At 45.2% G+C, this 13,145-nt stretch overlaps 2 protein-coding genes across 2 annotated transcripts; both read right to left on the bottom strand.

The window, feature by feature from the left end:
- Positions 1-725: 725 nt before the first annotated feature.
- LOC130369946 (uncharacterized) lies at positions 726-2,500 on the bottom strand. The gene is made up of 4 exons (XM_056575568.1): positions 2,448-2,500; positions 2,296-2,351; positions 1,655-2,218; positions 726-1,369 (listed from the first exon to the last, which is right to left on the bottom strand). The coding sequence occupies exons 1-4, from the start codon at positions 2,468-2,470 to the stop codon at positions 837-839; spliced, it is 1,176 nt and encodes a 391-aa protein (XP_056431543.1). The 5' UTR covers positions 2,471-2,500; the 3' UTR covers positions 726-836.
- A 6,106-nt stretch (positions 2,501-8,606) lies between these two features.
- Positions 8,607-10,338, bottom strand: LOC130370024 (uncharacterized). Its single transcript, XM_056575650.1, has 4 exons — positions 10,286-10,338; positions 10,148-10,203; positions 9,537-10,070; positions 8,607-9,256 (listed from the first exon to the last, which is right to left on the bottom strand). Exons 1-4 carry the CDS (start codon positions 10,306-10,308, stop codon positions 8,724-8,726), a joined length of 1,146 nt encoding a protein of 381 aa, XP_056431625.1. The 5' UTR covers positions 10,309-10,338; the 3' UTR covers positions 8,607-8,723.
- Between the last annotated feature and the right edge of the window lie 2,807 nt (positions 10,339-13,145).

Here is a 13,145-nt window from a genome sequence, read left to right as displayed (position 1 = left end):
TTTATAATTAGAGGACTAGAGGAACCCAAAGAGACCTAGCAGCAAAATCGTTATGGACACTAAATTCTTCAGGGAAACCATAACTCAGTTTGAAAGTACAACCAAGGGGTGGACAAATTGAAGCAAAGTGTTGATGGCAAAGAGTTCTATAGCTGCAAATGATGTCGAGGTAGAACATTCATACCATCAATTGAAAAGTCTGTCAGTACAGACAAATTAAAGATTAAAGGCCCGTTTACACGAAGGGAAAACGCAGATATTTCCACACGGTTTGGCCTCTCATTTACACAAAAACGCCGTTTTTGTCACAGAAACGATCATTTCTAAAAACTCCGGCCAAAGTTGAGATTTCTGAAAACGCCGGTTATGTGTTGTCGTGTCAACGGGGTTTTAGGTACTGAAGCGTCACATTATGCACCAGGAAATGCTTAACGTCATATGAGCGCCCTATGTTTACATTTTGTTTGTTACAGGAAGACGCTCGTGTTATTCGTTGTTGATTCTGCGGATTCTGATTGGCTTTAATTGCGCTCGACGACGTATTTATGCGATTTGATGTAAACTACAACTTTTTTGAAAACGATGTTGTGCACAATGTTATTTTTGAAAATGTAGGGGGGGAAATATTTGTTTCTATAAATACCCTGCTACGTATAAACGTGGCCTAAGTAGAACCAACTCCCTGAATTAAAAGGTAGCAATAAGGGCGTCAGAAAAGACAGGTCTGGAAAACAAAACCATTGAGGTACATTTTATTTGCATTAACCACAAAGGAATTCCGTTCCGTTGACACCGTTGCATCTTGGGGAGGAAGACCATAGCCCTTATACTCAATGCTACCAATAGTAAGACATCATGGATCTCCCTTTAGACCTTGGCCATAAGACATCTGCTGCTTTAGACTCTTTCTGAGCTTCCATACTGGGTGTCAGAAAGCTCTTATCAGAGGCACTGGGGAAGGACTGGACCCGCTGGTCCTCTGCATGATCATCATATCTGCGGTAGTGGTTCACCTGCCAGTCGTCTCTGCCACGCTCCACACTTTTGGTGAAGTCAGGGTACGTTCCTCGCGCGTACTGGCCCGTGAGGAACAGCAAGTCATAAGGGAACGGCTGCTCGGAAGAGCCCATGGGCATGGTGGCTTTTGGTTGAGGTGGCCTGGTGTTGACCATTGCATCCTGAGCATCTTTTGCACCCTTTTCCTGGGTCTCTGACTCGTAGGCACCATCCTCCTTCGTGTTCTCGATGCGGAGCAGTTCTCCTGGGATGAACTGTGAACCAGGTGAAGGTTTGGGATGGCTCATGTGACTGGTGGATGGCCCAGTGTCTTCCCCAGAGAGGACACTGGGAGGGATAACCGAGAGGATGTCTAGAGGCAAAAACAAAACCATTGAATAAAAAAAAAAAAATTAGAATGATAATGAAACATAACAGCCTGTAGCTTGGCCATCAACCGTATGGACTAGACTCGTTTCTCCCGACAGGATCCATAGCGAGGGATTGAGCCTCCACCACAGGTTTATGAGAGGGATAATTTACCCCCCTGCGTTAATCATCAAGGACACAGGTCCAAGATAGGCAATAAAGGGGGCGGTAAGAAAGTGCTCATGAACACAATACAATTTGACACCGATAGTTCAGTCATTCCAGGTACCTTGAGGAGATGTGGGTGTGAAATGCTGGCTCTCCACAGCAGCAGGGTCCTTGCCTCCATGTCCAGTGTCCTGGCCTCCAGGTCCAGACTCATAGCTAGTGTCCTGGCCTCCATGGCCTGACTCATAGCTAGTGTCCTGGCCTCCATGTCCAGACTCATAGCTAGTGTCCTGGCCTCCATGTCCAGACTCATAGCTAGTGTCCTGGCCTCCATGTCCAGACTCATAGCTAGTGTCCTGGCCTCCATGTCCAGACTCATAGCTAGTGTCCTGGCCTCCATGTCCAGACTCATAGCTAGTGTCCTGGCCTCCATGTCCAGACTCATAGCTAGTGTCCTGGCCTCCATGTCCAGACTCATATCCAGGGTCCATCTGCAATTCAGGCTCATAGAAACCTGGAGCTTCAAAAGGTCCGTCTTCAGTGAAACTAGCTTCATACATGGGATTCCATCCTGGAGCTTCAGAAGGTCCGTCGTCAGTGAAACTAGCTTCATACTTGGGATTCCATCCTGGAGCTTCAGAAGGTCCAACTTCAGTGTAACCATCGTCATACATTGGATCCAAACCTGAGTGTAGAAGACCAGCCTTTGGTAAGAATGGAAAACACCTTTCTGAATAAAACAAACATTTGATAAAAACATACCCCATGATAGAGGATTGCATTGTATATCCAGAAGGAGCACCGCTAGGAGAAAGACACTAAAACAGAGAGCAAACGTTTCAAACAACTTAAACATCACTAATGAACTAGCACACCAGCTACAACTGCTACACCTGCTTCACTGCTTCACTTACCCCATGACCAGCCTTGACTCCATTTCTCCAAATAGACATAACCCAATAGAATTAAAGCTTGGTAGAGGGTTTATATAGTTGCCAGCTGACCAACTACCCCTTAATGAGGTGATGATCCACAGCTGAATGATTGTGTCACAGGTGGAGATTGGAATGCAGCCTCTGGCTATGTGAGAAGCTAAGGAAGCAGCTTCAAATCGAGGATACATCGGTGTATCATGCTCAGGAAATTAGGCTATTGATGTATTTTGAGTTGTACTCCTTATGAATTTGTCTGTGTGTGATTAGGTGGTTAAAGGAGTCAGAAAGTGATTGATGTGTTTGTGTGTGAGAGACAATCTGTAAAAAATATGTGACAATTGTTTTTCCCAAATCATTTTCATAAGCAGGGTGCTGTTGCGTTTTCTCGAAGAAAGTTGTCCAATCCCGGGTTGCTTTAGGCTCACTTCATTTATTATAAGTCGTTGGCATGTTTCGGCATGGTAACTGAAGCTATACGGAGGGAATTGTAGCTAAAGAGTGGAACACGTGTGAGAGATAATAACTCTGGCTACTACGGGACACGGGCAAAGGCCCGTGTCCCCTCGCGGGTGTCGCTGCAAGTCTATGGGCCACGGGCAGAGGCCCGTGACCCTACGCGCGTGTGGTTATTAATCTCTGGTCTCTTCACACTGGGTGCACAGGTAAGAGACCGCCAAGTGGGCGTAGCCGGGGTGACGTAATGACTTCGGCTTCTTCGTATATATAAAAGTGCTGCTATCTGTGGCTGGAGCAGCCTCCAATAAGGTATTGCTCCCCTTGTGGCTATGTATAGTATTTACGGCTTATATGTTTGGTCCTGCTTCATTTTGGTCTATGTGTGGGTAGCTTAGATTCTTAAAATACGTAACAATCCCTCCTTGGTCATCTTAGATGACCATACAATAATATTTTAAATCATAAACACCATTTACCACACCGAAAACATAGTCAAATTAGGATCAATCATCAACACGTGTGGAAAACTCTTGAATAGAGGAAAAAACCACAATGCGCTCATAATACTGAGACGTCATTCACCTTGTGGGTCTCATTGGGAATACAGGTCATTATTTAACAATACAACAATGAACATAAATCTTGTTATCATACAATCACATGTCCAAACAGCACACAAACAAAACTACTCATAGAAATCCTGAGCTAATACTTTTGGTTATGTGCTACAAGGCCATACAATTTTCATCATGTGCAAAAGTAAAGTAAAAATTGGTAGTCATAATACAATTTTAAAATTTCAAAATGATTGATAAGCTAACATGGATTTGGGGGGTTCAGGTGATCTTCGTGTATTGGTGCGCCGGTTCATGTGGGTGGTTTGGGCATGGATTTGGGGTCATTGTTTTTTCTGTCGCCGTCTGGCCTGTAATTCATGATCCCAAGACTCGTCCCTCCTTGTCAAGGGCTCAACTCAGAGAGGTTACTCCTACATCATGGGAGCCTTCAAACAGGTTCTCCGTCGTCGTCGTGTCAGTAACAGGTGGCCTGTAAAACAATCGCCTCAAGGAAGATCAACTGTACCATTATTAATGCAGCGATTCAGAAATAACGGGTTGCACTCGCAACCAAGCAACATTACACAATAACAAACATAGTCTGGTATGGTTGTTTTAAAATGTGTTATTCAAGTAAATCCGGGATATTGCCTTGCTCGGCGGTGGTAGTTTGTAGGCTCCGGGTGTGTCTGCATCTGGAACTTTTTTTTTTCTATTGCAGAAATACAAACTCATGTACAGCAGTTAGTTGTTCAAAAACATATTTCCATGAATTCTAATTTTAATTGTTTTACAGTATCTACTTTGGTTTAATTTCACACTACATCCCTCCTTGCGCATTGCTTCAGCCATGCGCATTGAATGACAACCAAAGCAAACCACGCCGTAGTTTAACCAAGTTGCTATAACCAAAAAGATGTAAAAGGGAAATAACAATGTTGAAATGTGCATGTTCAATATCACTTCTGTGTTAACCGTATCTCATAATAACAGTTACCTTCATCATACTACCCGTTTGTCCGACACTAACTATGTATATTGGATGACCTAATCTTCATTTATTCTACCTATTGCTCGCATTTGATGTTGCCCACACTTTGATTCACTCCTATGTACATCGCATACCACATCAAACGTGAATACGCCTTATTCTCTGCACAATATCCTATTGCGCCACTTTCTGCATACCACATCAAACGTGAATATGTCTTAGCAAAGTGAAGTAAAGTAAAACTCAGTTTTATCTTTACTTATTTTATAGCTACACATGTCCCGGACACGTTCATTACTATTTCCAAAACAGTTTTTTTAGCTACGCAGGTCCCAGACCTAACTATACCATTACATGAACAGTATTTATTATTATAATTATCTAGTTTTTTGTTGGTCAACATCAAATCGATACATTAATTCAACCTTCTGACTTACTGACCCACCCGATTTCTCCCCGTGTGAGCCCGCGAATGACAACTCTCCCGGGGCCTCCCCATGAGCCCCACCGCCACCACTCCCCGTGTGAGCCCGCAATTGTACTCTCCCGGAGCCCCCCATTGAGCTCCACCGTTACCACCTCAGAACTCTGCAGGAACGATTAGTCGATTAACGCGTGGCTCGGAGGCTCCTCAAGGAGTGCAACAATCCTACGTCTTGACACCTGGTGCAGTCGACGTGTGGCTCGGGGGCTCCCAGGAAGTGCCACAATCCTACGTCTGACACCTGGTGAATCTTGAGCTAGGTCAATCAAAACCGTCTAAACTAGGTAGAATAAAGAGTCATCCAAACTTACAACAATTATGCACATCTTGGTATTAAATATATGGTGATATTCTATAAACAAAACAAAAACTGAACCTAAAAGAAAAATTCAGAAGTTATCGTTTGAAACAAATGTTATTGTAATTGAACTACAGCAGTTGAGCTAACTCCCGCCTTGTGCACCGGTTAAAACCATTTATTAATTAAACATTATTTTAACAGTTGAACCCCGTGTCTATTTGAACCATCCTGGTTCCCTAATCAATGTGCATGACACAACCCGTGTCTATTGCACTTCTGTTTTGATACACAAAACGCATGTTGAATAGACAGAAGGGCTTAGCAACCTGAAAAACATAATGTCTGAGTGTTAGGCATTCGTTACTGCATATACTGCTATTTCCTGAAGAGAGAGAGAGAGAATATTAAGATCAATGCACACAAACACAGGTCGCAAAGGCTAAATTTACATCCTGGTTCCAACACATGGCTAGGTGTGAGGGTTTGAGGGTTTGAGGGGGTAAGGGGCAATTTAACTAACAATAGAGAGGCGAGTTGCCTTCTCAGGGGGATGGGGGGGGGGGGGGTCTGACTACTGGACCTGTGAAGACTGGGACAAAGGGAGTGGGGGGGTATCACGAGCGAGAGAGAGGAAGAGGGAGAGAGGAAGAGGGAGAGAGAATGTAACACCGTAGTTGGGCTCCCCGCTGCTCTTGGTCTCTGCAAGACCCAAGATGGCGGACGTCTGGACAAAGGAAACCCACGTCACGAAGACGCGCCGTCTCTTTAACACCACGTGGTTACACTCTACGGCTGCGTTCTATACTAATCAAAATTGCACATTAGACTTAACTGAACCGGGAGGAATCAATCCAATTTGAACTCCTTGGCCAAGCCTCCGTTTTAATATGCAACTAAGCTAGATTAACGTTAAAAACCTGACCTTTCCTCCCCCCACCGTAAAGAGTTTGGAACTTTATGGTCGGTAATAAATATACCTTATGGTGGCCCGGCTTAACTTCGAGACATTCACCAATTACCTTATGATGATCTCGGCTTAACTTCGAGACGTTCATCATATAACACAAAAACCACCTACCACGTGGTACAGACAGACACAGAGACAGACATAACACACCGGGGGTCCCTTTGTGCAGGCTACCATTGCCTTATCAAACAGCCAGGAGCGCCCAGGTAAACAAAGGGATGGGGAGAGGGGGTACTCGTGTGTTGGGGGCCTGGAGGGGGGGGGCGGTGGGGACTTCACGTGTGTAGGGCGTCAGGGGGTAACGACCGGACGGTGGCTAAAACAAACTTACACCTAAATGTTCTTATAACCAATCCTATTTCAGATTTAATCTTTAAAACAATGAGTTATACTTACCTCAGACGTGCGGGCCTGTTGAAGTTGTTTTAGCGTCGCGCCCGCCGGGATTTCTCGGGACTTTCTTCCAAACGTCTCGGGTCACCAAATATGTTGCGTTTTCTCGAAGAAAGTTGTCCAATCCCGGGTTGCTTTAGACTCACTTCATTTATTATAAGTCGTCGGCATGTTTCGGCATGGTAACTGAAGCTATACGGAGGGAATTGTAGCTAAAGAGTGGAACACGTGTGAGAGATAATAACTCTGGCTACTACGGGACACGGGCAAAGGCCCGTGTCCCCTCGCGGGTGTCGCTGCAAGTCTATGGGCCACGGGCAGAGGCCCGTGACCCTACGCGCGTGTGGTTATTAATCTCTGGTCTCTTCACACTGGGTGCACAGGTAAGAGACCGCCAAGTGGGCGTAGCCGGGGTGACGTAATGACTTCGGCTTCTTCGTATATATAAAAGTGCTGCTATCTGTGGCTGGAGCAGCCTCCAATAAGGTATTGCTCCCCTTGTGGCTATGTATAGTATTTACGGCTTATATGTTTGGTCCTGCTTCATTTTGGTCTATGTGTGGGTAGCTTAGATTCTTAAAATACGTAACAAAACTAAGCCGGCCTGTTGATGCACCAATGTGTAGAGGAACCCACCCAAATTGTTATAGACACTTGCTAAAGTCTTCAGGGAAACCATAAAGACTAGGATAACGTGGTAACGGTGGAAACGCCCACTTGTGTCAGAAGAAGGCGGATATTCAAAAGGCTTGGAGCTGCTGATCACTCACACCCGGTGATATGTCAGCTTTAACGGAATGATCACGCTTGAACTGGACTAGATTGATGGATTGTTGGCTGTTTACCATGACATTCTCACATCTCATCGGTCAGAAGTGGCCATTATTTTAACCCAGAACAGGTGACCACCTGGAAACATCTACCCAAGCGCTATGGATTTAAGGCATCCCATTGGTGTAAAAAAATAAACAAAGCATTTATGCAACCGTCATAGTCGATTCTCGGTGGCACTTAACAATTAAAAGATTGAAAATTCAAAATTACTGCGACAGCAGGGGGCCAAACTATTTCAGCAGCACAAAACCCATTGCTAAAAGAAAAATGGAATGAAACCACAAATGTCGAGATAGTTGACACTGGGCACACTGCCAACAATATTTCCGTCAGAAGGCTAAACAGGACTCCATATGCAAGCCAGTCAACAATGAGTCACATGTTGGCAGAAAATGTTCCTAGATATCCACACACGTTGCTATGACATTTGAAAACTCACCCCTTGGTATTGAAACATATCATCGCAGCTGGTTAATAATTAGAGGAACCCAAAGAGACCTAGCAGCAAAATCGTTATGGACACTATAAAGTCTTCAGGGAAACCATAACAACTCACTTTGAAAGTACAACCAAGGGGTGGACAAATTGAAGCAAAGTGTTGATGGCAAAGAGTTGCAAATGACGTCGAGGTGGAACATTCATACCATCAATTGAAAAGTCTGTCAGTACAGACAAATTAAAGATTAAAGGCCCGTTTACACGAAGGGAAAACGCAGATATTTCCACGCGGTTTGGCCTCTCATTTACACAAAAACGCAGTTTGTCACAGAAACGATCATTTCTAAAAACTCCGGCCAAAGTTGAGATTTCTGAAAACACCGGTTCTGAAGCGTCACATTATGCGCAAGGAAATGCTTAACGTCATATGAGCGCCCTATGTTTACATTTTGTTTGTTACATGAAGACGCTCGTGTTATTCGTCGTTGATTCTGCGGATTCTGATTGGCTTGCATGGCTTTAATTGCGCTCGACGGCGTATTTATGCGATTTGATGTAAACCACAACTTTTTTGAAAACGATGTTGTGCAGAATGTTATTTTTGAAAACGGAGGGGGGGAAATATTCGTTTCTATAAATACCCTGCTACGTATAAACCTGGCCTAAGTAGAACAAACTCCCTGAATTAAAAGGTAGCAATAAGGGAGTCAGAAAAGACAGGTCTGGAAAACAAAACCATTGAGGTACATTTTATTTGCATTAACCACAAAGGAATTCCGTTCCGTTGACACTGTTGCATCTTGGGGAGGAAGACCATAGCTCTTATACTCAATACTACCAATAGTAAGACATCATGGATCTCCCTTTAGACCTTGGCCATAAGACATCTGCTGCTTTAGACTCTTTCTGAGCTTCCATACTGGGTGTCAGAAAGCTCTTATCAGAGGCACTGGGGAAGGACTGGACCCGCTGGTCCTCTGCATGATCATCATATCTGCGGTAGTGGTTCACCTGCCAGTCGTCTCTGCCACGCTCCACACTTTTGGTGAAGTCAGGGTACGTTCCTCGCGCGTACTGGCCCGTGAGGAACAGCAAGTCATAAGGGAACGGCTGCTCGGAAGAGCCCATGGGCATGGTGGCTTTTGGTTGAGGTGGCCTGGTGTTGACCATTGCATCCTGAGCATCTTTTGCACCCTTTTCCTGGGTCTCTGACTCGTAGGCACCATCCTCCTTCGTGTTCTCGATGCGGAGCAGTTCTCCTGGGATGAACTGCGAACCAGGTGAAGGTTTGGGATGGCTCATGTGACTGGTGGATGGCCCAGTGTCTACCCCAGAGAGGACACTTGGAGGGATAACCGAGAGGATGTCTAGAGGCAAAAACAAGAACATTGAATCAAAATAATTAGAATGATAATGAAACATAACAGCCTGTAGCTTGGCCATCAACCGTATGGACTAGACTCGTTTCTCCCGACAGGATCCATAGCGAGGGATTGAGCCTCCACCACAGGTTTATGAGAGGGATAATTTACCCCCCTGCGTTAATCATCAAGGACACAGTTCCAAGATGGGCAATAAAGGGGGCGGTAAGAAAGTGCTCATGAACAAAATACAATTTGACACCGATAGTTAAGTCATTCCAGGTACCTTGAGGAGATGTGGGTGTGAAATGCTGGCTCTCCACAGCAGCAGGGTCCTTGCCTCCATGTCCAGACTCATAGCTAGTGTCCTGGCCTCCATGTCCAGACTCATAGCTAGTGTCCTGGCCTCCATGTCCAGACTCATAGCTAGTGTCCTGGCCTCCATGTCCAGACTCATAGCTAGTGTCCTGGCCCCCATGTCCAGACTCATAGCTAGTGTCCTGGCCTCCATGTCCAGACTCATAGCTAGTGTCCTGGCCTCCATGTCCAGACTCATATCCAGGGTCCATCTGCAATTCAGGCTCATAGAAACCTGGAGCTTCAAAAGTTCCGTCTTCATTAAAACTAGCTTCATACATGGGATTCCATCCTGGAGCTTCAGAAGGGCCGTCGTCAGTGAAACTAGCTTCATACTTGGGATTCCATCCTGGAGCTTCAGAAGGGCCGTCGTCGGTGAAACTAGCTTCATACTTGGGATTCCATCCTGGAGCTTCAGAAGGTCCAACTTCAGTGTAACCATCGTCATACATTGGATCCAAACCTGAGTGTAGAAGACCAGCCTTTGGTAAGAATGGAAAACACCTTTCTGAATAAAACAAACATTTGATAAAAACATACCCCATGATAGAGGATTGCATTGTATATCCAGAAGGAGCACCGCTAGGAGAAAGACACTAAAACAGAGAGCAAACATTTTAAACAAGAACTAAAATATCACAAATGAACCAGCACACCAGCTACAACTGCCTCACTTACCCCATGACCAGCCTTGACTCCATTTCTCCAAATAGACATAACCCAATAGAATTGGAGCTTGGTAGAGGGTTTATATAGTTGCCAGCTGACCAACTACCCCTTAATGAGGTGATGATCCACAGCTGAATGATTGTGTCACAGGTGGAGATTGGAATGCATCCTCTGGCTATGTGAGAAGCTAAGGAAGCAGCTTCAAATCGAGGATGCATCGGTGTATCATGCTCAGGAAATTAGGCTATTGATGTATTTTGAGTTATACTCCTTATGAATTTGTCTGTGTGTGATTAGGTGGTTAACGGAGTCAGAAAGTGATTGATGTGTTTTTGTGTGAGAGACAATCTGTAAGAAATATGTGACAATTGTTTTTCCAAAATCGTTTTCATAAGCAGGCTGCACCGATGCAAGTTTGTGTTATGTCAAAATCGTCAAAAAATCGTTTAAGAAACCTGGAGCTTCAGAAGGTCCATCTCAGTGAAACCAGCCTCATACATTGGATCCAAACCAAAGACTAGAAGATCAACCTTTGATAAGAACTTAAACACGTGCACAAAACATTTTTTTTTTATAAACATACCTTGTGAAAGAGAAGCGCATTGTTTATCCAGAAAAAGTGATCTAGGGGAGCGGCTTCAGATCGAGGATACGTCAGTGTATCTTGCTCCAGATATTGTATGAATGTATTGCAATGTATTTTGAGCTATACTTTGTATGACTGTGTCTGTGTTGTCAGGTTTTTAAAGGTGTCAGAAAGTGTGTGTGTCTGAGTGAGTGAGAGAGAGATAGAGATCATAAATAGAAATGGCGTAAAAGGAAGAGAGGGAGAGAGACGAGGAGAAGGAGAGGAGGGGAGGGAGAGAGAGACTGATGGTGGATATTAATCCAGACAGAAGTATGAAGACAGCGTGGAGGAGGACCACAGAGGTCCCAGAGAATCTCAAACTAAATTTAATTTTCCTGAGCGAGAGAGAGAGTGAGAGTGAGAGTGAGAGTGAGAGTGAGAGAGAGAGAGAGAGAGAGAGAGAGAGAGAGAGAGAGAGAGAGAGAGAGAGAGAGAGAGAGAGAGACAGAGAGTGAGAGAGAGAGAGAGTGTGTGTAAAAAGGAGACGTGACACCGAATTGACACGTAGACAGAGGACTTTTCCTAAATGTGTTTAGAAATTAATCTGGAATCATGCTGCACACAGTTAGTGTGTTTGTGTCTGCGTGCTGGTGCGTGTGTGTGTGAGCGGGAGAGAGCCTTTAGCCTAGCCACAGGCAGCAGCAGATGGTGGCACCCAACGCAGTCCCTGGGTGGGTGGGCGGTTGAGGAGCAAACTGAGCATGATCCTTAACCGCCCCCCCCCACGAACAGAACCCATAACCATCACCCTGAAAAAAACGAGAGACGAGAGAGAGACATTAAGCGATAAGACGAAGGAGAGGGTGGAGTCCAATAATTAGGCAGCAGAGTGATGCAGTGTGTAACAGGAGTTTGAAGTAACTATTGATTAAAACACTCTCACGTCACTCTATTCTCCTTCACTCTATTCTCCTTCACTCTCTCTCTCTCTCTCTCTCTCTCTCTCTCTCTCTCTCTCCCCCTTTCCCCCCCTCTCTCTCTCTCTCTCTCTCTCTCTCTCTCTCTCCTATGCATTTCTATGTAGACACACAACAACAGACAGTGGAACTACTTCGGCATAGGCTGTCGACGAGCAGGACCAATCACAACCTACATCATGAACTGAACTGAACACACATAATGGCAGCATTACAGGCACAACAGTCAAACTTGTCAAACACCTTTGCCTCTCACTTGCCGTCCTATATCTCTCGCCCTTGCGTGACACAGAGTGATGTAACACAGAGCCAGATGGCGAGACCGGTCAGCGTGTAACCGTGTGTGTGTGTGTGTGTGTGTGTGTGTGTGTGTGTGTGTGTGTGTGTGCATGCAAGCGTGTCAGACAGGAACCTGGGGTCTGAGTGTGTTTGTGCTTTGGACGGGGCGTTTGATGGACACGACACTGAGGACAGCCATCAGAGACGGGGAAGCAGGTTGGAAAGAGAAGGAACAACATGTAGCATAGAACCACAAATCGAACCTGGGCCGTGTGTGTGTGTGTGTGTGTGTGTGTGTGTGTGTGTGTGTGTGTGTGTTACTAAATATGTTCGAGACAAATAGCGAAATCCAAATAGGGTTTGTCTCTGACCCAAGTGCAAAAGGGTAAAATTAGGTGAAATTAATAAAATAAGCAATATTTACCAAAAATATTCTAAATATTGCAAAATTATTCTGAAGGTAGGCAAAACAAAACGGTAAGACAATGTGCAATGAAGTAAAAAAAGTAAATGGTCCATGGGGGTTCTTTGGTTGTGTGTGTGTGTGTATGTGTATGTGTGTGTGTGCGCGCACGTGTATGTGTGTGTGTGTGTGTGTGTGTGTGTGTGTGCGTGTGTGTCTCTGTGTGTGAGGAAGGGGACGTATGCCGTGAGTAGGCGCTGTCTTTGACTGTAAGCTAAAGTTCAGGTCTCCAGTTGGACCGCTTGGTATAGGAACCTTCCAGACCTAAATGTCAAACTTACCATATCCTCTCATGAGCTCATTAACAGTGGATTGGTCCTCCTACCTTGGGGATCACGCCTCCACCTCCATACCCGCCTCCACCTCCATACCCGCCTCCACCTCCTCCTCCACCTCCACCTCCACCTCCACCTCCACCTCCTGCTCCACCCCCACCCCCACCTCCACCTCCACCTCCTCCTCCACCTCCACCTCCTCCTCCACCTGCCCCCACTCACTCGTCCGAGAGGTGCTATGAAAGTTGTACACATCAAGTTAAGTTGTACTGTGTTCAAGGAAGGTTCCGGAAGGTCGTAGTTTAAG

Source organism: Gadus chalcogrammus, chromosome 17 (genome assembly GCF_026213295.1).
Source record: "Gadus chalcogrammus isolate NIFS_2021 chromosome 17, NIFS_Gcha_1.0, whole genome shotgun sequence".
NCBI lineage: Eukaryota > Metazoa > Chordata > Actinopteri > Gadiformes > Gadidae > Gadus > Gadus chalcogrammus.
This window is presented reverse-complemented; position numbering and strand designations above follow the sequence as displayed.

What these genes read in the sequence shown, in the direction of transcription:
- LOC130370024 (XM_056575650.1), bottom strand. Translation starts at nt 10,308, where the DNA reads ATGGAGTCAAGGCTGGTCATGGG. An exon ending in ATGCAATCCTCTATCATGGG is followed by an intron (nt 10,071 to 10,147) that starts GTATGTTTTTAT and finishes TTCTACACTCAG; the next exon opens with GTTTGGATCCAATGTATGAC. An exon ending in CACACCCACATCTCCTCAAG is followed by an intron (nt 9,257 to 9,536) that starts GTACCTGGAATG and finishes TTTTGCCTCTAG; the next exon opens with ACATCCTCTCGGTTATCCCT.
- LOC130369946 (XM_056575568.1), bottom strand. Translation starts at nt 2,470, where the DNA reads ATGGAGTCAAGGCTGGTCATGGG. An exon ending in GAGTCAAGGCTGGTCATGGG is followed by an intron (nt 2,352 to 2,447) that starts GTAAGTGAAGCA and finishes TCTCTGTTTTAG; the next exon opens with TGTCTTTCTCCTAGCGGTGC. An exon ending in CACACCCACATCTCCTCAAG is followed by an intron (nt 1,370 to 1,654) that starts GTACCTGGAATG and finishes TTTTGCCTCTAG; the next exon opens with ACATCCTCTCGGTTATCCCT.